Genomic DNA, 27,542 nt, shown 5'->3' on the forward strand with positions numbered 1-27,542 from the left:
GTTGTTGACTGTTATCATCTTGATAACGGTAGACTGACTTGGGATGTTCAGTTCAAGAGGCATTTTCAGAATTGGGAGATCGAGGATGTTTCTCGTTTTCTGGAGCTTTTGTATAGCCAGGTGATTTCTTTTGGGGAGCCAGATGGGTGGCTATGGATTCCTAACTCGCAAGGCCGATTTGAGGTTAGGTCCTTTTTTAGATGTCTTTCGGATGGTCAAGGTGAACTCTTCCCCTGGAAGTCTATTTGGCGTTCTAAGGCTCCCCGCAAGGTCGCCTATTTTGCTTGGACCTCTGTCCTATGTAAGATTTTAACCCAGGATAATTTGAAAAGGAATCAGGTGGTGGTCAATCATTGTTATATGTGCTTGTGTAATGAGGAATCAGTTGATCACCTCCTTTTACATTGCAGTATGGCCAGAGACTGCTAGGAATTGATGCTTCGTTTATTTGGGGTCCATTGGGCCATACCCTATTCCTCTAGAGGGTTGATTGAAGCTTGGAGAGGCGTCTCTGTTGGGGTTGGTGTTAAGGATGCTTGGAGGGCTATACCGCTTTGTATCTGGTGGTGTATTTGACTCGAGAGAAATAGGAGATATTTTGACAGGAAAAAGAAGCCTATTTCTATGCTTAAGTTCTCTGTTATTTCTACTCTTTTTTGTTGGGTTTCAGGGAGAGATTATAGATCTATGGAGGAAATCATTATTTTCTTGGCCTCTCTGAAGGTCTAAGGCGCCTTTTGGCCCTTTTTGTTTTCTTTGGGCTTCGCTCCCCTTTTGAGCGCTTTTAATAAATTCTTACTTATCAAAAAAAAAGAGGAAGGGGGGGGGGGGGGGGGGGGGGGGGGGGGCCTCCTTGACAGAATGTTAACGTTGCTAAACTTAGGCAACAAGTTGTTGCCACAATTGTATTTGACTTTCTATGTAATTCCTTTATTATAGCTACAAGTCTTCCCCAATTCATCTATATATAGAGGTGGTTATTGCAAACAAAATTAAGAGAGAATGTAATGAAAGAGATGTAGCCCTTTGGGTTTTGTGTGTCGTGAATGTAAGCTCTAGTGGCTGAAACCATGTTATATCTATTTGTTCTTCATATTTTAATTTCTCTGTTCAACTTTGATATCTTTCAACACTTAGCAAAAAAATCCCCCTCACAGCCACCTAAAAAACCCGACAGAAGAAAACATAAAGAGTTGTGGACACATTAAAATTTCCCAAATCTAGTTATCAATTGATCATAATACAAACAATCCTTTTGTCCAACCTATGATAAGTGATAACCACCCCCCCCCCCCCCCCCCCCCCCCCGCGCGCGCGCGCGCACGGAGACATCTCATTCACAAACAAAATATTTTTAAGACCTTCAAGAATGCTTGAGATTATCTCTCCAATGTAATCTCATGGACAGGCTTCAATGTTATAAAGTAGACAATGGCTCTCTTTGAAAAACATAAAAGAAAAGGCTTTAAACTCCCTTAAATCCAAGCCCATAAGAAAGCAAAAAATTCATTCTCCCCCATATGATTCTATACCCAGCATCTTCTTTTAATTTCCTTTCCTGTTAGAAAATGTTATATTTGGAAATATTATTATTGGAACCCTTAAATTACTCCTTGACAGAATATTTGGTATGAGAATATCATGGGAGAGATTCTAGCCTATAATAAAATATTGATTGGAGTGATTTATGGTATTGATTTTAAGAATCTTTCATTAATGTATTTTCCATATTTATCACCTCTATTCCTTCTCCTATAAATAGAAGTGATCATTGTACACAAAGATCAAGAGAGAATATATTATAAAGTGATGTAGCCCTTTGGGCTCTTTGTGTCGTGGATGTAGGCCCTAGTGGTTGAACCACGTAATATCCTTGTGTTCTTCGTGTTTCATTTATCTCTTTGCTTCCGTTTTATGCTTTACAACATGGTATCATAGCCTAATTTTTCTTCCTAGGTTCGGACCCCTTTTTTGGGGTATTCCCTTAGCATCTGAAATGTTGCTAAGGGTTTCTCGGTGCTATTTGTGCCTTGTTTGGGCTGCCGGTTTGTTCAGCGATAATGTTTTCGCCTTTGCCTTGTCTCCGGCAGTTTTATTGACTTGTTTAGGCTACCGATGTGTTCGGTAGCATTGTTCGTCACCTTCGCCATGTGTTCGGTGATATGTGGACTTGTTTGGGCTGCCGGTGTGTTCGGTAGTATTGTTCGTCACCTTCGCCATGTGTTCGGTGCTAGGTGCTATGTGGACTTATTTGGGCTGCCGGTGTAGCATTGTTCTTCACCTTCACCGTGTCTCTAGCAATTTTATTGTCTTTTTCCAAATCGTTGAAAAATGATTTGTTTCATGATTTGATATGCAAGCTGAGCGTTATTTCCATACAACCTTCAGCTTGAGGGGGAGTATTAGAAAATGTTATATTTGGAAATATTATTATAGGAACCCTTAAATTACTCCTTGACAGAATATTTGATATGATAATATCATGGGAGAGATTCTAGCCTATAATAGAATATTGATTGGAGTGATTTATGGTATTGATTTTAGGAATCTTTCATTAATGTATTTTCCATATTTATCACCTCTATTCCTTCTCCTATAAATAGAAGTGATCATTGCATACAAAGATCAAGAGAGGAATATATTATAAAGTGATGTAGCCCTTTGAGCTCTTTGTGTTGTGGATGTATGCCCTAGTGGTTGGACCACGTAATATCCTTGTGTTCTTCGTGTTTCATTTATCTCTTTGCTTCCGTTTTATGCTTTACAACATTTCCCAATAAGTAAATTGATGTAACAAGACCTTAATAACACCAAGGTCAAGGGTGAAAATCTATGAAATATTGTTCTAGACCAGATTCCAGATATTTCAGCACGAAACGCTCAAAAACCACAGAACTATTGGGCTCAAAAAGAGTCCTGTGCCTGTGAGGAAGAAACGGAAGAAGAAAAAGAATAGTTTTATTTAGAGATTTTCCTAAGTAGAGTAATAACGCAAAGGGAAATTTGCACACAGGTAACTCCACAACAACTTACCAGTCAAAGCAGTATTACTAGCATTAACATCCTTATCTTTAGGACAACAAATCACCTTCAGTTTAACTAATTGATACTTCCTCCCCTCATCTAAATCATCCACAAGGAAATCTCTTTGATGTTTTCTAGTCTACAAGAAACACCAATTGGCATCCTAAAGAGAGAGCTATTAGGTAGGACAAGCAACTAGTGGATTGAAGATATTCTACCTCCCTTGGAATTGAAACTTTTCTTTCAACCATTTAGCATCTGCCCACTTTCTCTACCACAGGATCCCGAAACTCTCTGGCGTCAGGATTACCACCCAAATAGAGGCCCAAACAATTCATTATCCATTTACTCATGGAACAACATAATGAGTCAACCTACATTTCAATTTTATCACTGTCAAAGTTAATACACGACAAAGCGCTCCTAGACATGCTAATTAAAGAGTTGACATAGTCCCAAAACACTAGACAAAAAGAGTAGCTTTAACATGAAAAAATATCATCTGCCAACTGAAGATCAGACAATGCAATCTTAACCCTCCGGCTCCAACAGTGTAGCCCTTCCAAAACCCAAAAATACAACTTCAAAAACCATATAACTAACGATGTCCACCACCAAAGAAAAGTGATGAACTTGCTGGATACTCTACTAGCTTTAAGCCATCCATTACTTTGGCCATTTTATAAAATAATAACTTCATGGATCTAAAGCGACCTCTAACTCATTTCCTCCATCTAATCCTGGAATTCCTTTTTCACTATTTAATCCAAAAACCCCAAACCACACAGGCATGTGCTTTTCAATGCCAACCTCGAAAACAATTCTCTCATTATCAATGTTTTGCAGCTTTTAAGTTTTATCTATGACATCAGCCACCCATATCGCATTTAAAATTTGATGACCTTCAACAAGGATAAAAAGAGACGGTCTCTTGAAGGTCTCCATCGGCTTAAAGGCAAGTCTTTGTCAAAATCTTATAAAAGGAGTAATCAACAAACCAACAAATCTATAAGATTTAATGCGAATGGACTTGTACTTTAAGAATCAAACAATTTTAGAACTGTTCACAGAATCAATTTCAAAGAACTCAATGAACATCTTCAAAAGGTACTTCATCATAATCTCCTAATAACCTCGAAAGGTGGCAATCGGAAAGCCGTCCAGCCCAAGCGACTAAACTACTCATGGAGAAGATAGCCTCTTGATCTCCTAATCCGGAAAACCCTCTCGAGCCAATTCGTTATCCCGTCTGAGAATGGGATCTAATCAACACTATCAAGAAATAACCCAAAGTATAACTCCCAAAAAGTTTAAATAGAACATTAGTAGGAATTACTTATCCTTATCACTAATTTTAGCGTTTAATAAGATTTCTGACATCCATCCATCATCATACTTTATTTGCATGTTATGACAGAAAAGTAAAAATGGAAAAAATAATCTACCAGAGTGCTGCAAGAGGAAGACTGGTTACAAACTTTAACATTTTTATTTGCACTATGTATCACCCCTCACACTCAACATGTGTTTTCACGCTTCACAGCTTGAGCTTTTACCATCACACAAAAGCAATGGTACATTAACTTGTAAAATTAAAATATAATCCACATTCAAAAAGCAACCTTTTAGTATTATAATATTAATAAAAAAAAAATAAGGAAAATAAATCTTCTTAAAGGGACTTGACTGGTCAGTTTAACATTAAACCTAACAGATGGATCAAATTCAGACTTCAATGAATTATCCCATCCATGTACAGGTAATCTGGCAGTTCTGGAAAAGCCGGATCCAAAGCTGCTTGAATCAATCCATTGCCAGCTCTGTTAAAACATAACTAGTTTCCTATTTTGTTAGAAGACAATATACTCAAAGAAAATAATTGAGTCAGAACCCAAATGGCACCAACACAGATGAGCCATAGAGCACAGAAACAAAAGCCTTTTAAGTGACAGCCTTTATCCAGTAAAAAGGAAGCTAATTATTGCTGAATGACGTGTCCATGGCATTCATACTAGATTTGTCTGGTGTGATATCACTCTATTCTCTCATTGGCTTATAATGCAAACAACAGCATCTTCATTTGTTAAGCTGATCTATATTACATCATACGTTCAATGTTTGGTCAACAATTATAGCTATTCTTATCAGACAAGGAAACCAATATAATTGATTCAAGTTTTGGCTGTGTGATGCTTAAGAATGAAGTATTCTAAACCGCCTCAAAGTCAATAACTTTGGTGACACGAATACAGTTGTACTCCTTTGTGAAGCATTGAATGGCAAGCTGTTTAGCTCACTTAATTGGCGGTTCATTAGCTATAAATAAGCCAGTGAACCTCATGCTTTAGGAATCAATTTGTGAGTAAGAGCTTTGGGTATAATTGGGTTTTGGGTGTGAGCCACTTTGTTTTGTATCTCTTTATTTCCATAGGGAAATATTTGTTCTATCTACTCCCATAGACGTAGGCCAAAAGCCGAACCAAGTAAATCCTTCTCTCTTTTGTGTGTGTGCCTAGTTTATTTTCTATTCATTATTTTTCTATTGTCCTCATAAACTCCAGTTCAGTCCTTTTCATAACAATTATTCCTGTTGCCTTGGTGCTGGTGCTTCTACTGTCTTTTCTTTTGTCTTTTTTTTTTAATTTCTTGGGAAGGGCAGGTAATTAGGTGGTGCTATCATTGACGTAGTTGTCAAATTTTCTAGGTGGCCCCCAACAAGCCAAGGTGCCTAGGGTGATGGAGCGGAAGCTATGAACGCCAAATGAATAATAAGCACTTTGAATCCACAAAGTATAGGTAAAGACAAATCTGATAATATTATTAATCAACGTACGAATTCTGCTCTTTGCAGTACATGTATGTATAATGAAAAAACCTCACAGCATATGGAAACCTAGCAGCATAAGGAAACTGCCCAAAATGCAACTTTCTCTAAAAATTACGAAAAAATAGAAAAAGAAACCTAATCCCTAAAAACTACTGGATACCAAAAATCAATATAATTCGAATTCATTTAGACCTCTAATAAAACTTCCGAAACATTAAAAAATACGAAAATGCAATTTTAAAGGCCGGTATGATGGAATTTGGCCGAAAAGCAGCCTGCATCAGCAGAAAAGCTGCTGTGTTGTTTCTAATTGGAAAGGTGGCTTTTCGAGTCAAAATGGACTCGTTGAAATTGGCCCGGGAAAATCTGGCAGCCCGTTTGTTTGGCCTTCTGGCAATCCAAACGAGCCATATGAGCTTCGGCAATCAGTTCTACATCATTGGGTCTAACACGCCGCTAGCGATCGCCTGGGCCATACATGCCACGTACTTTCTAATTGGCCCCGAACTGCGCCTATCATCCACTGTTAACTAGCAAAACTAAATAGATAAATACAACACAGTTAGACTCAAACAGTAACAACTGCTCTAGAAAATAATCAAGATACAATAAAATTAAATTATGTTAGAATCCAAAGGAATTATTACATTTACTTTGCAAGGATTCGTAGACAAAATTTCCAAAGGAAAGCTTTTTTCAAGTTTATGCTCATCTCAACTCAACAAAGCCTAACACCCAAAAACTTGTAGCAGGCTGCACAAATTCTTTAAGTTAACAATGATATTGAGCTTGAAAAGCACATCTAATTCAGTTCGCTCATACATCTTTATTAGTTCAATTCTTGAATAAAATATTTATAATTTTATTCTCCAAAGCAAAAGGGAATTATTTTTCCCCCAACTTCACAAACCAACAAATGTCAGCCAAAGAAATTATTTTGCTCCTAAGATGACAATGACAAAATTCTATCAGAAATCTTAAAGGGCTTGTCATACCTTACTAACTGCAACCATGAATATGCATTACAAGGTTTGCACAGATGACAGCAAATCAACCAATAACTGAAGGATGAATCCATCACCGAGAATTGGAAAACAGACACAAATATATACTTTTGCAAGTATAGAAAATTTTGCAAGTCAACACATTGGAGAAATACTGTGCATCAGAATTTAGAGCCAATTAGCGTTACTTACCCATTGAGGAACCCATCCTGGTAAAATGAAATACTCCGGTTTAAACAATGGACCAGGATCACAATGAAGCCAACCAGTTGATAAATCCTGCACGTTTTATCACCATAGGAACATGAAGCTAAGTTTTCCCACAACAGGGAAAACAAAGATAATTTAATATACAAAAATCACCTTCCTTGGGCATGTTAGCCACTGAAAACGACCCAGGATATTCGCTATCTGCATAAACAAGTGAACATGTGTTCCACGTCATGAATCTTACAAACTATACATAAATAAGAAAAATCAGTCAGTCAAATCTAATGCATTCCATTTCAAATTTCAAATGCATAAGGATTAAGTGCAAATAGAAAATAAATAAATATACATCAGAGTCAACCAAGACCATTGCCATCACAATGCACTTATTACATGGGACGAACAAAAGGCACCATCATTTAGTTAAATCCACAAAGAAGAAGAGCCTGTAAGACTAAGACTATGTTTATCAGGTTGTAGCTTGGACCACTAAACACTAGGTCTATTCTAACAAAATAGACACTTAACCAATAGAGAAGTCGATATAAATATGCATTTATAAATTAAGGAAAACGAAGTGTTTATCATTGCCAAATAAAAGGATAGGCTGCTCACCACAAATGCAGAGATTATTGTTGTAACAGATGCTCCAATGAAACCCTCCCATGTTTTTTTGGGCGATAACTTGATCAAAGGGGTTTTTCCGAAGAAGAAACCGAAGATATAAGCAGCAATATCATTGATAACAATAAGGGATGCTGGAAGAAGAAACCTGCATGCAGTTGAAACAATGTTGGAACCCCCTTTCCTATATTCTCCTTCCTTACATGTAAGTTCAGTCTATGTTCTTATTCATGTAAAAAAAAATGTAAGAAATAACCCATATAAAATCCCGAAAACCTCAATGATCAAGTCACAAAAAGAACTCGTAAAACGCAGCTGATGGTGCAATGATTGAAATTACTGATGCACCTCAAAGATAATAATAAAATCAATCTCATATGCTAGCAAATACTAAAAGGCAACCAAAGAGACTGTGTTTGGCATTAGTGTCCCCTTGTGTAGCACGGATACTCTGAAAGAGGCCCCGTGGGACACGTAACCGATACGGATACGCGGCAGGATATGTATTCGATACGGCTGAAAAGTATCCAATTTTTTAAAATAAATTTATGAATATTGGATACGCGAGGACACGCTTAGGATACGTCTAGGATACTTCTACAAATAATAAATAACCTCTAAGTCAATATTGCACTTTGACCCCTCTATGCATAATTAGTTATCGGATAAATAAAGCCATCAATCCGACTACTTAATTAATATATTTATTTTGATACATTTGATTATTTCTGGCTCGATCACAATAAAACATTTGTTTGACAGAGCCTCAAACTCTCTGTCTAAGCTCTCTCGCTGTCTCTATTCCGTTGCCACCGCCGCCGCTGTCACTGCGACTGCGTGCTTGCTGGAGAGCTAAGATTTTGTAAAGAAGAACGGTGTTTGGCTACAGGGTTCTCGCTATCCTAATCCAAGTTAACATAAACCAGATTTTTTCCGACCCGATTTACGATTCAACCCGATTTAAGGTCCGGCCTGTTCGACCTGATTTAAGGTCCGGCCCGTTCGACCCGATTTACTGACCGGGTCTGTTCTGCTCCGAGTCTTCTTCTGTTCCCGGTTCAACTCTGTTATGGCCTTCTTGGGTGCAACAGTTTCTTTGGTTCTTTAGTTCTTCGGTACAGATTTGGCATCTTAACTTAGCGCAGATAAGTATTTTTTTACATATTCATATATCCATGTCGGACGATTCAAATGTTGCTTCTGGGTCTACTGGAGTTAAATCTTCTGCAACACATGTTGATCTTGTCAGGCTGCAAATTACATCTATGAAATTAAGTAATTCCAATTACTTACTATGGGCTCAAGCAGTAAAGATTTCTTTAGGTGCCCGACGAAAGCTGAAGTTTATTACAACTAATCCTTCATCAAAAACATCAGCAACATATGAGGATTGGGAAACTGATAACTATATGGTTATGTCCTGGTTGTGGAACAGTATGGAACCCTCCATTGCATCCACTTTTAAGTTTGTCAACACTGCAAAGGCAATCTGGGATGCAGTTAAAGAAACTTACTCTATCGACACAAATGTTTCTCGCATATATTCATTGTATGAAAAGATATTCCATTCTCGTCAATCTAACCTCTCTGGTCAAGGCCTCGGTGAGTATTACAGCACTTTCAAAAGCCTGTTAGATGAGTTGAATCAGTACCATCCCTTGACTACTGATCCTGACGTTCTCAAGCGACAACGTGAGGAATTTTCTGTTTCCATTTTTCTTGCTGGTTTGCACCCGAGCCTTCATAATATTCGGGATCAAATCCTTACTGGTGATGGAGGACTCCTATCTTTGGGTAACATTTATTCCCGCTTACTTCGGGTTTCAGAACAATTACATGTGACGTGACGCCCACTGGAGTGAAAGAAAATTCAGCTATGATGATTCCTTCTATTTTTCCACAGTCCTCTAGAGGTCGTGATACTCCTAGTGGCAACAAAGGGTATAGTAAAAATTCAGGTAATTCTCGTGGCGGTAGTGGCCGTGATAGAAGTCGCAGTCGCCGTGGTCGTGGACGTAGTGATCCTCGCAGTCGCCGTGGTCGGGGTACTAACCATTCTGTTGAGAACTATTGGACTCTTCATGGGAAACAGCATGGGCAAACCAAGCAATGTCTTCCTCTGACCTTGCGGGGTCTCATCACTCTCTTGGTCAGACTTCTGTATTACCATCACCTGCATCTACTAGTGACACCATGACACTACCATTATCACGAGCTGAGTTCAGTGCATTGGTCAACCGGACACATCCCAACTCTACTGATGTGGTTAATTTTGCGCAATCAGGCGATATTGCATGCTTGTCCGATTTACAGACTTCAGCATCCCCTTGGGTTATTGACTCTGAGGCTTTTACCCATCTCACAGGTGAAGCCTCTCTATTTTCTAATTTTTAGAAGTCTAGTTCCTCATCTTTTGCTACCCTGGCTGATGGTAGAACATGTTCCATTATTGGCCAGGGAAATATTAAATTAACCCCATCCATTTCTTTATCCTCTGTGCAATTAGTTCTAAATTTTCCCTTTAATTTATTATCGGTAAGTAAATTGACTCAAGCACTGAACTGTTTTGTCACATTTTATCCTTCGTCTTGTGTCTTTCAAGACCTCAACACGAAACAAACGATTGGTGGGGGCAGTAACAAAAATGGCCTATTCTATTTGGATTGCAAACCTTCCACTGTTGCTTTACATTCCCAGATGTCTGTGTACCAGTGGCATTATCGGTTAGGTCATCCCTCGTTGCGGTATTTGAAGTCTGCTTTGCCTTTCCTTGAGTCGGCATCTACTTTAAATTGTGAGTCTTGTCAGTTGGGTAACCACCATAAAGTGCCTTTCCCTCCTCGTATCGTTAATCATCGATCTTCTTTATTTGAATTAGTGCATACGGACATTTGGGGTCCTGCTCGTCACACTAGTCACTCGTGTTTTTCTTATTTTGTTACCTTTGTTGATGATTATTCAAGGATGACTTGGTTATTTTTAATGAAAGACCGTTCTGAACTTCTTTCCATATTTCAAATATTTTTAAAAGAAATTGAGGTCCAATTTGGGTGTGTTATACGCACTTTACAATCTGATAATGCTATGGAATATGTCAAAGGTGTTATTTCTAGTTTTTGCGACTCTCGTGGTATTTTGCACCAAACTTCTTGTTCTTATACTCCTCAACAAAATGGCGTAGCCGACCAGAAAAATAGGCATTTAATTGAAATAGTTCGGACATTAATGATACATATGCATCTTCCAAAAGCATTTTGGGGTGATGCTATTTTAACTACTTGTTATTTAATTAATCATATGCCAACTTCTGTTCTTAATTGGAAATGTCCTTATTCCTTTGTTTTTCCTACTTGACCGTTATTTGCATTACTGCCTCATGTTTTTGGGTGTGTGTGTTTTGCTCACATATTACGCCCTGGAACTGATAAATTGTCTCCTCATGCCATTAAGTGTGTCTTTATTGGATACTCTCAGACTCAAAAGGTTATAAATGTTGGGATCCTAGCACTCATAATGCTTTTGTGTGCATAGACGTTACCTTTTTGAGGATACTCCTTATTTTTCTTCACATAGTTCGTCTTTAGATACCTAGCTGCTGCTTTCGTTGCCTGTTGTGTCACATTCATTACCCTGTGACCCACCACAACCCCCCCCCCCCCCCCCCCCCCAAAAAAAAAAACAAATTGTCTACTTCCATTAAGGCTCCTCCACCTACTGATGATCTTAATATTGCATTGCGTAAGGGTGTTCGCTCGTGTGTCACTGCACACCCCATATCTAACTTTGTTTCCTATAAAAAGGTATCGCCCTCATTTTCTTGTTTTTTATCCACATTATCTGCTACTGCTGTTTGAAAATTGTGCAGGATGCTTTATCTGATACAGCTTGGCGCAAAGCCATGATAGATGAAATGGATGCTCTTCATCATAATTAGACATGGGACTTTGTTCCCTTACCTCCCGGTTCTAAAACGGTTGGTTGTAAGTGGGTCTACACTGTCAAATATCTCCATGATGGATCTGTTAAGCAAGGCTCGCCTTATTGCAAAGGGATACACACAAACCCATGGTATTGATTATGATGAGACTTTTTCTCCTGTTGCGAAGATTTCTTTTGCCGCCAATTGTAATTTGTCGTCGTTTCAATTAGATGTGAAAAATGCTTTCTTACATGGTGACTTACATGAAGAGGTTTACATAGAGCAACCACCTGGATTTGTTGCTCAGGGGGAGTCTCGTTATGCTGTATGAAGTTTTAAAAAGGCCCTGTACGGATTGAAACAATCTCCAAGGGCTTGGTTTGGAAAATTCTTCGAGGTGATACTTTCCTTTGGCCTTAACAGATGCCAGACAGATCATTCGGTATTTCACCAATATACTAAAACTGACTTTATATTTCTTGTGGTATATGTAGATGATATTGTTGTAACAGGTGATAATTCTGACGGCATTGCAAAGTTAAAATTTTTCTTACAGAATCGGTTTCACACAAAGGATCTAGGCAAACTCAAATATTTCTTGGGTATTGAGGTTGCTAGATCCAAGGAAGGTATAAGTCTATCTCAAAGGAAATATGTGTTGGACTTGTTAAAAGAAACAGGTATGTTAGGTACTCGCCCTGCTGATGCTCCTATGGACCCAAATATAAAATTATTACCTAATGAGGGTGATTTATTTGACGATCATGGCAGATATCGACTTCTAGTTGGGAAATTAATTTATCTCATTATCACTCGACCTGACATTTCATATGCAATTAGTGTTATAAGTCAGTTCATGAGTGCTCCTAGAGTACCACATTAGAATGTTGTTCTTCGAATTATTCGATATCTCAAACAAGCTCTAGGTTTTGGATTACTATATAAACCTAATGGTCATCTTAATGTGACAGGTTTCACAGATGCTGACTGGGCTGGTTCTCCCTCAGATAGGAAATCTACTACAGGCTATTGTACATTTGTTGGTGAAAATCTTGTTACATGGAAAAGTAAAAAGCAAACAATTGTAGCACAGTCTAGTGCTGAAGCAGAGTACAGGGCGATGGCCCATACCTCTAGTGAGTTAACGTGGATAGAACATTTTCTTGAAGAACTTGGGTTAATAGTCAAAACTCTTATTCCACTGTTCTGTGATAACCAAGTAGCTATTCACATCGCATCCAATCCGGTGTTTCATGAAAGAACTAAGCACATTGAAGTTGATTGTCACTTCACTCGAGAGAAAATATTGAGTGGAAACATTTCTACTCCATTCGTGAAGTCTGAAGATCAATTAGCTGATATGTTTACTAAGGCTCTTGGTCATAATCGGTTAAAAACGATTTGTTCCAAGCTGGGATTATATGATATATATTCTCCAGCTTGAGGGGAAGTGTTAAAACACTTATATGTATATATGTATTTATGTTGGGATCCTATTGTAATTAGATATAGGGTTTATGGCCATTATGTAAATAGGCCTTTCTTGTATTGTATATAACCCCCTTTATGTTTTAGGGTTAAAGGAATATATGGGAAATATGGGCTGAGCCTCAAACTCTCTGTCTGAGCTCTCTCTCTCTCTCTCTCTCTCTCTCTCTCTCTCTCTCTCTCTCTCTCTATACAAATCTCCATTTTTACACAAACAACTTACTAAAATTCTAAATTTGACATTTTCTCCCTTTTTGGTACCATTTTGACTTAAAAATCCATGCTCCTTGATAAGAGGAGTGAATAACGGGGCATGATTTCTTTTCCTACTCTCACTATCTGTAAATTAAAGTTACAAGGACCAGAAAGTGTGAATAAAAGGAAGTCTCCTGAAACTAGTTATTGCAGGAATGTGTACAGGGAAAATAACAGTAAAGCGGTGACATAAATGGTTTACAGTTTATAGTTTGATATAACCAAAAAAGGAAGAATAGATACGTAAGTTGTTACCAGAAGATTCCTTCAAAAATGTTGGCTACAGTGAACGATGATTGTGTAAACACCACAATCAGAATCATGTGGGTCCATGCGTATTGGCTAAATTGATACTTGTACATCTTCTTCTTTAGTGTAAGAATGAACCACATGAAACCTGAGCCCAATTAAACACAAAAAAAAAAAAAAAAAAAAAGGTTCAGCAACAGTGTTCATAAATGACAAGTTAAGGGATACACCACTCAACGGCAATAACCAGCAACAGTAACGGCAAGCAGATAAAAGATACTAATAACTTGATGGGAAATGTATAAGAATTAGAAGTTGCACTTTAAATCTAAATACACATTAGTAAGAGGATAATAATATATTGCACGAAAGAATAAACATAACAGATAGAACCAACCTGCAATATACAAGAAATAACAGGTAACCATATGATACTTGACAGAACTGCTCACAAACTGAAATAGAAGTTTGTCTGAAGTGACAGTGTTGACGAGCCTTTGACTTAGAATACGTCCATATACAAATAGCATGGCAGTGAAGAAAAAATGCCTGGAAATGAAAATCAAAATCAATGCAAAAACAAATAACATTCCATAACTCATAAACAGCAACAAAATCACTTGGAAGTCATTCTGTACGGCTATTTGAGTTATCATAAAAAGAGGTCAGAGAAGGACAAGCAGAGCGGTTTAAATATACAAACATGTTTGCTAAGCATAGTTCAGTTATGCAAAATTAAAACAATTCAGAATATGATGCATAAATGTGCCCAAGTTAAAACCAACAATAAGTTTATTCTCATTCAAACTAGATTGCTAAACCAGGTCTGCTTAGAGAAACCTAAAACAGCCCATCACTTCAACTGATCAAATAGCTAACACAAACAAAGCTCACCCAGAAACAACATAAGTTGATAGCTGACATATTGACAAGAATCTGTTTCTGCTTACCAATTCAGTAGCCTAAATCCTGGGAGGTGGCTATCTTCATGTGCTTTCCTCAGTAAATTAAACAGTTCTTTTGCCATAAAGATTTGGATAACAACCACCATAGCCCAAATGTAGAGATGACCCATGTAGATTATTAATGCAAAGCCCCCAATCATCCAAACAGTTGAATAGGCACGGATCCACATTGACCTGTATTTGTTTTGATCATTAACAAGTAAATGGCCTCCATTTGCTTTGCCAACATCTGGAGGACCCTGATAGGCAAAAGAAAAATAGAATTAAAAAATAAAAAATAAAATACCCAACCTTCTAACAAAGCCAATTCATCCTAGATTGTTTACATTGACATATCAAAAGCTAACTACCATGGTTTTTAATAGTAATAATTCCAATTCTGATATTGTCACAAAGACAATAGTGAAGGCATAATGAGCCATCAACAAAAAGAAGGCCCAAAGAACCCCACCAACACCAGCAATACAGCAAATGTTAGTTTTGCTCCATTAGTACTACCAACAAGTTTCATAATGTTTATAAATGTTTAAGAGATATATAAAATAGTTTCAATTAACTTGAACATTTATAGTTATCTATTTGAACATTGACTCAAGCTAAGAGCATTATAAGATTCAGTAACCAACCTCATTTGAGCGTTTGCGGTGCCGAAGCCGTGCAGTAGGTGTTGCCGGGGCACCGCTGTCATTCATGGCTCTTTGATTTACTTATTACTCAACTAACAGGACAACATATGGATGTACACACATAAACCCCTGAAAGATCAAAGCACATAATTAACATTGCACATGTAAAAGTAACACAAAAGAAAACCATTAAGCCAAACTGAAATCTTGCAGGAGCCTAATAATAAGTAATCAAAATTACTCAAATTTATATTATGGAAGAACTTATTATTCTATGAACATTAGTACCAAACACCAGAAGCACAAAATTCATGATCAATATCACTGAATAATTTATCTCCGTTAAAGAAGTTAACTTTACATGGCAAAGAACCAGAGATGAATGAGTACAAATTGAGTCAATAACAATATAAACAAATTTTCGCAAATATAAGTTTTAACTAGTTAAGTTGTAATGCTATTGGTTTGATTTCTTTGTCCAAAATACCTTTTCTGGAAACCAAAGGACCCAAAAGCCAGGAGATTGGAGGAAAAGAATTGGGTATATTTCCCGAATTCTCAGCAGGGGTTTGGGGCAGCGTCCTCGATCATTTTTTTTTGCCGACCCATCCCAATCGTCTGGACTTGCATTGGGTTATTTTATGAAAATTTTCTCTTACATATTGACCCTGTTATACATATGTTGGAAAATGGGTTTATTTTACTTCAACCATCTCCAGAATGTGATCATTTCTTTATTTATCCTTTCTAGTCTTACTGCAAATCCATCTCAACATTTGCATTTCCGTCCCTCTCACTTTATGCAAATGTTGTTTCCTAGCTGCCCAACATTCGGTACCATTAAGAACGATTGGTCTAATAGCTGGTCTAATCAACACATTAACTATTTTTAATTCCATTAAATCAATATAGTTTCACTCCAAGTAATGAATAAATAAGAGCCTCGATGTGTTAAATTACAAAATTACCTCTCTATGCAACATTAGCTTACTGGACAAAGAAAGCTATTAATCCAATTACTAATTTATCCTTTATTATTGACTTCTTAACTAAATCTATTTGATCGCATAAAGCATTTATTTTGAGAAAATAATATATTTAATAAATAAATATATATAACAAAACATTTCATCACCGGATCCGGATTTGTATAATCAAAATAATCAAGCCGATAATAAATGAACTAGTATAGATGCCATCTTGAGAATAAATGTTCCAATGCCTATGTTGAAGGATTTAAATATTAAAATTACACCCTCTCTAATAGCTCAAGCTTTTAGAGTAGATGGTGGTTAACATGGTATCAGAGCCAAAGGTCTCGAGTTAAAAGTTCACCTTCACCCTAACTAAAAATTGAAAAACGTGTGTAGGACCATAAAGAAGGCCACACATGAAGGGATGTGTTGAAGGATTTAAATATTAAAGTTACACCCTCTCTAATAGCTTAAGCTTTTAGAGTAGATGGTGGTTAACAACCTATAACTAATGATTACCCAAAATATTCATATTTTTGACCCTAAGGTCCACTGAGATATATCAAAGAAACCACTAATCAAGACATAAGTCCATTACTCTCTTAGAGAGTAACTTGTTATAACAAAAATAAAGAGAAATTACTACGACGGCTATCATAATTTCTACAACTTATTCTCGATCCTGTTCAATGTGTTGTGCACATCAATATGAACGGTTCTTCTACTCATAATGAGACAAGTCATTCCACAAGTAGAAACCTATGTTACATTCTTATACATAAAATGTTCTACCACGAATGCAAACCTATGCATAGAATCCTATGCATATCCCTTTTCAGATGCACAAATCATACCACATAATCAAAGGACAACTTTGACTCAAATTTAGAGTCAACCAATACAAAGCATTCACCATATATGTATGTAAAGCGTGTAAACTAGAAATAACAAATTCTATTGATAATAAGTTGCCAAATACAATGATAAATTGGCTTGAAAGGCACACTCAATCCCAACAATATACAATTCAGATTTAGGGTTTTGAGAAAATAGAAACCGTTGTTTTAAAAATGGTTTAAGATTTGTAGGCAACCACCATCATGTAAACTTTGGTGAGTGTTTTGTATGATTGTTGATTTTGAATATATTATCAACCTATTTTGAACCCTAATGACAATTGTTAAAGTCTCAAGGCGCACTAAGGCGCCAAAGGCCTTCTGGAGCCTAAGCGCAAGGCGCAGAATAAGGCGCAAGCCTGATCGAAGTAAGGCTCGTGTATATAATAATGCATATTTAAACATATGTTATTATATATATTCATAATCAAGTAGTAATTGCAGTTAATGAAAGTAGTGAACCATAAATTTATGAATTTTGCCAAATATTTCATAAGGTTAAACAATATGACATATGATATAGAACCTTTTAATTTAGTGGTCATTAACTAAAAAAAATGATATGAATAAATGATTAAAAAAATAGAAGGCGCGCCTTTTTTGAGCCTAAAGCCTACTAAAAAGTGTGAGCCTGAGGGCTTCATGTGAGCCTGATTGAAGAGGCCTGACCTATAGTAGGTTGAGGCACTCTAGCTAAGCTTTGACGAGCCTGGGGCTTTTTTGGAGCCTAGGCGAGCCTTTAACAACTATAATGTTAGATTTGTCTCAACATAAATAAGCATCACTTGAGCATCTTATAACCATAGCCTCTGGATGGGGAATTGCCAATTAATCTCTTCCATAAAGGCTAAAAGATATGTTCAGCACAGAAGAAAAAGTTCACCAACAACTTATAGAAAGGCATTCAGTGGTACACTAAGGTGATGATGTGTTTAATCCAAATAAATCAAGAGATGATGTATAATAACTGAGGTGGAACACAAAAGAAGTTAGAGATAATTAAACCATCTTTTTCATTCTCACAGAACTCAACAATGCCCAGTTGAACAGAGATTCAAATTAATTTGTTTCAAAAAATTACACGTTCAAACTCATGCTCTTTTAAAGGAAGTATCTGACGCACACTTTAGGGCAGGTTTGAGCAACATGTTGCGGTGTATTATTCATGTAATTCGACACTTTTTCCCACCGTGAATGGGAGATCACTTCCTCAACCCTTTCCAACTTGTATTAAATCTGCAAGATTTACAGTAAAAAGAGTAGCAACGAAAATCTTTTAAGGTTCTTTGATTTGAATTAAGTATCAAATAATTCGATTGAAACATTTTACAAGTTACAGGATTCCATTTTAATATAGGTAAAATTTATTCTGAATTAAAGGATTCTGAATCAACAGCAGCAAGATTTTTTTATGACAAGTATGATCAATAGCAAGATTTGAGCAACCAAACTATTGAAATAAGAAAGTGAAAGTTAAATAAATTTTTACAGTTTTTTATTTTTATTTTTTTTTTGGAGGGGGAAGGGCCATTTTTGTCAATGGATTGATAGCCTAACTGTATGATTCAGTAACAAAGCTCTTAAAAGTAAGTTTCACAATTGTATTGCTAGAGAAAGGGCAAAAGACAACTAGAAAGTGAATTTCACCAAATTCTGGTTGTCTTGATTTGATTGCTATTCCTGCAAAAAGTAAATCTCTCCTTTTGACCCTACACATTCGAGAAAGGAGACACATCAAAACTTGTACCTGTTTGAATGGCAAAGGATTGAGGAAGTGAAGACTGCCAGGAAAATGTTTTGAAACTAGGAAATAATATACTAACACACTACGTTAAACAAGCATGCCCTAAAATGTGGGCATCAGATGCCACCCTTTGAAGAACATGAGTGCAAAGCTGTAATTCCATGTACGAACTCAACATATTAGTGAAATCATCCAATCATCACCGCCAATATTCCACAACCTATGGAAAAAAAAACTATTTTCAGAACGCACCATGGTGCAAGATTGATTTCTCAGTACAAACGGATAATCTACAGAGAGATGGTTAGTCTGTATACAAATGAGAGAATTTAACCACAATAAAACCTTTCAACAATCACAGTTCGGTCTATAATAGCCCTTTCTTTCATCTACCTAACAACAAACAAGTTAAATAACAAATCTTAAACTACTAGGCAATGCCTACAAATGTACCTATAAAACAAACTAAAATTGTTAAAGCTGAAAAACTTAACTGGAAAGGGAGGGGGTTCATTTAGTTTAGAAAGATGCCTAAATTTGATTGCATAACTTCAAATAACTAAAAAAGAATAACTTGAACAAAGAATTCCTCTGAACCAAAAATGTTAAACTCAGCTACTTTTAGGTTTGCTTATATTATACAGATTTGAAGTTTTAAATTAACGTAAATTCAAGATTTATTTCAAGTCCCAAGCCAGATATCTTTCCCTTGTCTAGTTTCAGTAAATAAAAAAAGCTTACACATTTATATATAAATAATTTAAAACGAATAATATGTAAATAATTCAAAATTGACGTTTGAAGCGCATAACATGAAAGAAACTTCAAAAATATACAACCTAAATGTTAAAAGCAGAGGAAACGCTTGCAGCCGAACTCAAATCCGAACTCTCGGAGACCTTTTGAACCTGGAAATCGTTAAAACAACAATATTAGATATAAAAATCGATAAATACATAGATACATACATACATGCGTGTGTATATGTGTATATTTAGAGGGGAGAGACCTGCTTTGGTTAGACTCTCAAAGACCGCACACCAGAGCGTGAAAAGGAAGTTAAAAACCGAAGGATGGCAGAGAGAGGCGAATATTTGAAGAAGCACAAAGGAGCCTTTAATAGTTGAAGAAGCCAAAAGTAATGTATTTTGGTACAGCTTTAAATTGCATATATATATTTATATATATGAGGGTTTTTTCTGTTTAATTCTCAATAAGCAAGCAATGCTGAATAGAGTGTCGAGCACACTTGGATCTTACACGTGACTTGAGATAAGTGTTTTCCATTTTCAGCTCCTTCAAGTCTTCAAAATATCACTGATGTCTCAATTTGAACTATTTATATTAAGGTGTTTTTCAAAATATACCCATAATTAGCAAAATAAATAGGGTGTGATGGCTAGTTTAGCTAAGAATATTGGGGGTATGTAAGTCATTTTAATATGCAATGGCTACATTATTGGTGAAGTTGATATATAGAGAAGTCATTTTAATATGCAAATGCTACATTCAAGGGCGGAGGGAGGGGTGGTTGGAGGTGGGCTTCAGCCCACCCCAAAAAAGAAATTTTTGGTTTTTTATTATACTACTTTTAGCCCAGCCTAAAAAAAAAAAAAATTAGACTACTCAGAATTAACCCAGTATAAAATTAGCCCACCCCAATCAGCAACCCTGAATCCGCCCTTGACTAAATTATTGGTGAAGTTGATACATAGAGTTGCATTGGCTAACAGATCCATTATTGAGTTTTGCTTAAACTTTTATGTTCCAATTTAATTAGTGTACTTGCAACAACTTTTCATCTATGGACAAAACCAATTAGATAACCACACCTATACGTATTTTTGTTCTAAGCATCAACGTCCTATAATTGAAACTAAGTTCACAATGAAATTAACTTCATTGAATAGAGAAGGTGCTATAATCAAACCGTACCAGCATAATTTTATATGAAATAAGAATAAGCTTATTGAATATTAGGGAAAAATATATATATATTACGTCCTAAATCAACACAATTTGATCAAGATGCTGTAAAAGTAATCAATATATACTGAGTGAAATCTAATGTTTTTCTTATTTTTAATTTCAAAGACACTAATTATCTTCGTCCATGTAATTAATCTCCTAATTATTTTACACATTCGCCACAAAATACTCATATATATCTCCTAAGAACACGAGCACACATTTAAAAAATTGAACGCTCTGTTAACTAAGTCACTGGGTAATACCCCAACATATTATAATAGAAATCTTTTCTCATTTACTATTATTTTCCGATGGCAATGAGATTGCATATTTTCCCAAAAGAAACATATATATTCGGGGGGGCTTTGCTACTATCACAGTTATGGAATGCCCATTGTCACAATAAATGCCTAGTGTGTTAGGTGCTTTGCTACAATCACACTTCTAGAATCTATAAAAAGGCAAGTGACCTTCTCATACAATTTTTATTCTCCATTCCAAGTTCCAACTGAGCAATTTAACTGTTGGAGACGCATTGTATCATCTGTGTGCATCGAACATTGAAAATGAAAACAAAAACCATAATAAAGATTTGTACACAATGCATGTGGAACACTTAGAAGTCTTTTTGTAAGGGTAAAGTTAATTATATAGATGTAAGTAAAGTAGTAAACTGTACAGCCCAGAAGGGTGAAACAAATGGGCAAGCAGGCCAGGCCCGTGGAACATTTACATAGAAGACGTAAAAGCCCAACCCAATTATAGGTAACCATCTAAGCCCACAAAGAACACAACTTAGCCGTTAGGCTCTGTAACTCGCAGGAACCTTGGGGTGCATTTCGATCAGCTCCTTCTCCTTCCCCTTCTTCAAACTCCGATTCGTCTTTTTCATAGAGAAATCTCTGATCAAGGATAGAACAAGATCCATTTTTCATCATATCTAAGGGATTCCTTGATTCGGGCCGAAGAAGCAACGTCACTCGATTATTATCAAACTAACTGCAATATTTTTAGGGGTCTCCCCGGAGGACGGACAACACACGGTGGCAATTCCCATTCGCGGGCCATGCGTCATACCACAGGTGAATATATGAATTAACATGACATTAATTCCAATCAGATGGACTCAATCTTGGATGGTTTGTTTTTTCCCCCACAAAAAGCATATAAAAACTTAAGAAAAGACATCCACGCATAAATGTCATCACAAGAATAACTTGTGAAAGTATTGCATCCGAATATGATGATTATAATCATGTTGCCAAATAAATACTACACTGTAAAAAAAATATTGGTTCTTAGATTCCCTGCTATGGATATGGTCAATGAACAATCTCAAGCAGAGATGTTCTTAGATTCCTGCTATGCTGTACAAAATGTGCTTTAAATAAATGGATGCTCTAATTAAGGTCGAGCCAATTTTCTCCTCCTACCAAATATGGCTGGCAGAGATTCTGAATCAAGTTCGTCTTCACATTTTTTTTATTTCCATATACTGGAAAGGATTTTGTCTTGCCTCACTTGTTCTTACATGTTTCTTAAAACCCAAACAATGTGACAACATCTCTGCTTTTATCACCGTTTTTGTCTGAAGTGGGTTTCCATTTGCTATGTTAATTTGGAGGGGGCAGTGAAAGGGTGGATTAGCCAAGAAAATGTGTCTCAAAAGAACCAAACCACCATGTTCATAACATTTAAAATGATAGTGCTATATATTTTAATATGCTATATGCTTCATAGGATAGGAACATAGTGTGATAAAATAGTGATAAAAACCAAGTCATTGAGCACACATATATGAACATGTCTACCCTAGGCCACTCCGTCTCAACGGCTATATAATCCCCACAAAAGACATGTATCTAAATCATTTCTCATCATGGTTATTCATCGATGAGTTTTTTATTGGATGATTCTTTTGATAGTACCCAATGGGGGCAAATCTATGCGGTTTTTGCTTTAAGAAAGAGCAGGAACAGTTGCAGCCACCACAGAATAGAACTGCAACCAAAAAAAGTTCGACTCTAAAGGAGTGTATGTTGGCTTCACCAAGCTTGAATGATAATCCTCAATGCATCACTACATGTGAGTTTCATGTTTTCCAACAGTTGTCCAGAAAAGTATACCCTTCTTCTCCTAAAGTCCATCAAAATTTTTATACACCAAGAACCAGTTTCTCCTCAGACAGACTAAGGAGGATTGATGAAGGAGATGAAGACGACTCGTGCCATAGTGGGAAGCTGAAAAAAAGGGTGAGTTTTAAGTTACCTGAAGGGGCTGATATTATCGTGTTTCAGTCACCTATGGAAGCGTTTGAGGAGTGATCTAGACTATCATGTTATGTCTGTCATGACAGCTCTAAGCTACAGTTCCAAATAATCAGACAAAAGATGTGAAATTCAATTATTTCACATAGCGCGCACACAATTTGTATGTACATGGAGGAAGATGGTTAAGAAATTTCACTATGGAGATGTAATCTATGTTAATGATAGTAAAATTTCAATTATGGAGACTAAAAATGGTTAAGTTGAGTGATTTTTTAAATTAATTGTTTTATTACTTTTGTTGTGTTTTGGAGTACCGAATAACCGAATTAAAATTAGAAGAAATTCAGTTTAAACACTGAATTCAATTTCGTTCGGTTCCTAACTTAATAACTCACCACTTAAGATGGTGTATTTCCATCATGGAACCCTTTTCAAGACTTTTTTTCCAGCGAAAATCTCTCAAATGCAAAATTCAAGCATCATTACAACAAAAATCTCAAACCTTTTTTTCCTGTAAATTTTACAGAAATTACAACAAATGTTCTCCTCTGAAAACTAGCATGCAAATGACAGAGTGAACGATATCACATTAAAAAACTGCGTGAAAAAATTCGTGATGTGCGTATAATTCTCAATTAATCATCATTAACCAAATCAAATATACCAAGCAATCTGATGGACAATGTGTACGTGCACCATTTCGGGTGCGCACAATTTAAGTGCGAAGGATACAAACTAAAGAACATGTCAAAGAAAATGGTAGTTGTCAAAAAAAAGAAAAAAAAGAAAGAAAGAATAGGAAAAGGGCCACCACATTTAAAGCTTGTGAGATCAGAAAGGTGATATGAGCCCGGTTGTCACACTCAAAACCCCTCCATTTCATTTTTTGCGATTGCATCGCTTTTGCATCAATTAACAACTACTACTTCTATTGCATTATTGTGTGTAGTGAGTTATAACGACACAAGATCAAAGCACAGGATTCCCTCAACATCAGGATCCGGGTGAGGGATCCAGTTCTGTGACACTGACATGTCCTTGAAATTTCGATGGCGGGAATCCTTTTTTCTAATGTCGAAGGACATTTTAGTCATTGTAGAGTGTATATGAAGAAATTGCTCCTGGTAGGCCATAGGAAGGAAAGGAAACTACCTGGAAAGAGAGTACATTGGGCCTGAACAAAAAAAGGCGCTCTCCTTGACCAACATTCATTTTATCTACTCTCTCCATCTCAAAAGCTCTCTCTGACATTTATAGATAAAAAGCTTACAAGGGTTTATCAGATTACTGTGGAAAATTGGAGATGGCTGGATTGAAGCCGTTCATAGCTCTGGTTGTCATCTTAACGGCCATAGGAGGGAAATGGGTTGGAGCCCAAGTCAACCATGTGGCTGGAGGTGACCGCGGCTGGAACCCATCTTCGGAAGTCGGTTCCTCGTCCTCCGGCAGAATCTTCAGGGTGGGAGACAAAATCTGTAAGCCCCTTCCCCCTTCCTCCTCTCTCTCTTTCTCTCTCAACATATATATATATATATATATATATATATATATTAGCATATACCCCTATAGATGTAGGTATATGTGTGTTTGTTTGTATTTAAAGAGATTTACAATCTCCGTTCACGGTTTTGAATTATCTTAGTCTCCAAATCGTTACAGTGACCTCTCAATTTGTACCACCTGGCTAATGGGATGTCCAACGTCCACTAAGTGGGCTGATTTTTTTTGGTTTTTAGATAAGATATAATCATATTTTGCAGTCACCCGTGTATAATAAATTCGGAGATTTTTTTTTTTTTTTTTTTTTTTTGAGGTAGGCTCAAGCTCATTCTTGGATCCGTCAGTGAGTAACCGACCTACCTACACAATTTTTTCTTTTTTCATTTTTTTTTTTGGGTAGGTAGTCACACTGTCAGTGTGTCACACATCATCCAATTTATTTGTTTGTACACCGTAAATTTTAGGGTATTCTTGTCTAAACTACTCCATCTTTGTAAGCTACCATGGCAATGTTACCTTGGTTTGGGTGAGTGGGCAGGGTTCACCTACTCGGCAACGCGTGAAAGCATTGTGGAGCTCAAAAGCAGGGAAGAATTCGAGTCGTGTGAAGTAAACAACCCAATCAGGATGTACACACACGGCTTTGATGGCGTCTCTCTCAGGGAGGAAGGGATCCACTACTTCGCAAGCGGGAATCCTGAAAGTTGCAGAAAAGGCCTGAAGCTGCACGTGGAGGTGCAGCCTCAACATGAGATCCAGGCTGTTGCTATATCAGAGGCCATGGCAGCTGGGCCCACAACCCCTTCTGCTTCAGCCCATCATGATGGACTTTCTTATGTGTTGTTTGTTGGATCATTGCTTTGCTTTATGGGTCTCTAGAACCCACTTGTACTTATTTAACACTATTATTAGGCTTGCTTTATTTCTCTTAGATGTTGTGTGGAAGACCTAGAAATTATGAACCATATATTATCTTGGATTAATGCGCTCAAGCATGCTTTGAAAGCTCTTCGAGCTTCCCTTGGTTTGACAATTATATGCATTATATATATTTATTTAAAAGAATTTATTTTTCACCTTTTAAGAAAGTACCCTCTATTTAGACAGAAATGGCGGGTAGAGCATCACTCCACCCTTAGACGCAAACCAATGGAACCCATGTGAGTCTAATGCATTTCGATTGATTATTTTTGTCCAAGTATCATTTTCTTTTGAAAAATAACTTGGAAGCTTCAAATAAAATGGGGCCAATCCAAACTTTCCTAATTAGTTACGTGGTCTTGGAGTATAAAAAGCACGGACACGGATACTGGAAACGGATATGACATGATACGGATACGACAAATTTAAAAAAATTAAAACACAGACACGACAGGGACACGACGAATAATGTGTGTGTGTGTGTGTATATATATATATATATATATATATATGATGTAGTACTTTAAAAATTACTAAGTGTTACTATTTTTTATCAACCTCACAATGAAAAAAAACATAAATCATAACTCAAAACTAATAAACTATAAAAAAAATAATGTTGCATAGGTATAAAATCAAATAAAAAACAAGACATTAAAATAATAACTAGTATCATTTAATCATCATTGCAACTTTACTCCAAATACAAAAGCATAGACAGAAAAGACTATTAACATTCATGACTGTTTAATATTCAGGACTTTACTGTTAGCACTTAACATTCACAAAAACCTAAAGACTAGTCCCCAATAAAGATACAAAAACAAGTTAATGTAGTATCATCTATTCTCATTCATCATTTGACCTAGGGCTTTTTATTTATAATACCAAAAGAGTAGTACAAAACAAAAAACATAACGTATCAGCATTCAAAAAATAAATAAAAAATTCCGTGTCAGCGGAGTGTACGTGCCGTGTCAGCGGAGTGTCCGTGCCGTGTTCGAAAATTAAAAAAAATTCAGGCACGTTTTTTTGTGTGTCCAACAAGTGTCGAGGCATGTCCGTGTCTGACACGAATTCTTCACCCATTTTGACGTGTCCGTACTTCTTAGCTTCTCTTAAATGTTGTGTCGAAGACTTGGAAATTATGAACCATATATTATAATATGGTTTGAGAATGGTATGCATTATATATATTTATTTAAAAGAATTTATTTTTCACCTTTTAAGAAAGTACCCTCTATTTAGACAGAAATGGCGGGTAGAGCATCACTCCAGCCTTAGACGCAAAACAGTGGAACCCATGTGAGTCTAATGCATTGTATCAACGAACCATTTTGATTGATTATTTTTGTCCAAGTATCAGTTTTCTTTGAAAAATAATACAAAAGCTTCAAATAAAATGGGGCCAATCCAAACTTTCCTAATTAGCTACGTGGTCTTGGAGTATATGGCAGATGTGACATATCCCTTCATTTATATGGCGCGAAAAAATTGTGTATAATACTTGGATGAGGTGATTTGCATTTTCTTTCAATGGCCAATAATCAAGTCCATCAAACCTAAGTTTTGAAAAATCAAAGAGATCAATTGAAAAATGAATGACTTTTTATTTACCCGTATACATTATTCTTTACCTTAAATATAACGAATTAATATCTACTGAAAATAAAAGACTACAGAAAAATTTAATTCTTGATTGTGAATTGCAAATAATTTTCATATTATGTTTGAAAGTATATAATCCTTTTTTTTTTTTTTTTTTTTTTTTAAAGAAAGTATATAATCTACTGCTTAAAGTTGATACTGAAATATCTTTACTTGACTGTTTAAATTAAAAAAAAAAAAAAATTCAAAGTCCAACGAGATCAAATATTCATGATAAAAATGGCGATCCCGTACATGGGAACAAAACCCATTGGCCTACATCATAGTTTGCTGGACTGGGCCAACTGGCCCACTAAATAGTGGGGAAAGCAGAGCCACTCACCTAAAGCGACTGGGCCAGTAATCAACGGACGATGTTCTTGCCAGCAATGCGTAATACGCGCCAAAAGAACATACGAGAATCCTCT

The 27,542-nt window shown here is 36.4% G+C and overlaps 2 protein-coding genes across 6 annotated transcripts in view; one reads left to right on the forward strand and one right to left on the reverse strand.

Annotated features, from left to right (window-relative positions):
- Positions 1–20,023, reverse strand: part of LOC132267572 (phosphatidate cytidylyltransferase 1-like) — a 33,982-nt gene extending 13,959 nt beyond the window's left edge. Inside the window, exons 1-12 of one of the 5 annotated variants that reach the window (XM_059768743.1) lie at positions 19,815–20,023; positions 19,645–19,713; positions 18,892–19,025; positions 18,709–18,770; positions 18,185–18,297; positions 15,192–15,320; positions 14,551–14,804; positions 13,998–14,149; positions 13,607–13,748; positions 7,681–7,837; positions 7,219–7,266; positions 7,048–7,134 (exon numbers count right to left, since the gene is read on the reverse strand). In XM_059768743.1, the coding sequence (XP_059624726.1) occupies positions 7,048–7,134; positions 7,219–7,266; positions 7,681–7,837; positions 13,607–13,748; positions 13,998–14,149; positions 14,551–14,804; positions 15,192–15,257 (906 nt within the window). In that variant the 5' untranslated portion in view covers positions 15,258–15,320; positions 18,185–18,297; positions 18,709–18,770; ... (1 more) ...; positions 19,645–19,713; positions 19,815–20,023. Of the gene's footprint in view, positions 1–7,047; positions 7,135–7,218; positions 7,267–7,680; positions 7,838–13,606; positions 13,749–13,997; positions 14,150–14,550; positions 14,805–15,191; positions 15,321–18,184; positions 18,298–18,708; positions 18,771–18,808; positions 19,026–19,644; positions 19,714–19,814 lie in introns of all 5 variants that reach the window. The other 4 variants (XM_059768717.1, XM_059768730.1, XM_059768736.1 and 1 more) reach the window with 4 other exon arrangements.
- A 4,187-nt stretch (positions 20,024–24,210) lies between these two features.
- Positions 24,211–25,634, forward strand: LOC132267613 (uclacyanin 1-like). The gene is made up of 2 exons (XM_059768751.1): positions 24,211–24,521; positions 25,085–25,634. The coding sequence occupies exons 1-2, from the start codon at positions 24,350–24,352 to the stop codon at positions 25,423–25,425; spliced, it is 513 nt and encodes a 170-aa protein (XP_059624734.1). The 5' UTR covers positions 24,211–24,349; the 3' UTR covers positions 25,426–25,634.
- The last annotated feature ends 1,908 nt before the right edge of the window (positions 25,635–27,542 follow it).

The sequence above is a fragment of the Cornus florida genome, unplaced genomic scaffold (assembly GCF_030987335.1).
Source record: "Cornus florida cultivar Cherokee Brave unplaced genomic scaffold, ASM3098733v1 CherokeeBrave_3.0.0_Hap2_Chr01, whole genome shotgun sequence".
Classification (NCBI taxonomy): domain Eukaryota; kingdom Viridiplantae; phylum Streptophyta; class Magnoliopsida; order Cornales; family Cornaceae; genus Cornus; species Cornus florida.

Coding starts and splice junctions, on each gene's coding strand:
- LOC132267613 (XM_059768751.1), top strand. CDS start 24,350: ATGGCTGGATTGAAGCCGTTCATAGCTCTGGTTGTCATCTTAACGGCC. Junction 24,522..25,084: donor CAGGGTGGGAGACAAAATCT/GTAAGCCCCTTC, acceptor GTGAGTGGGCAG/GGTTCACCTACTCGGCAACG.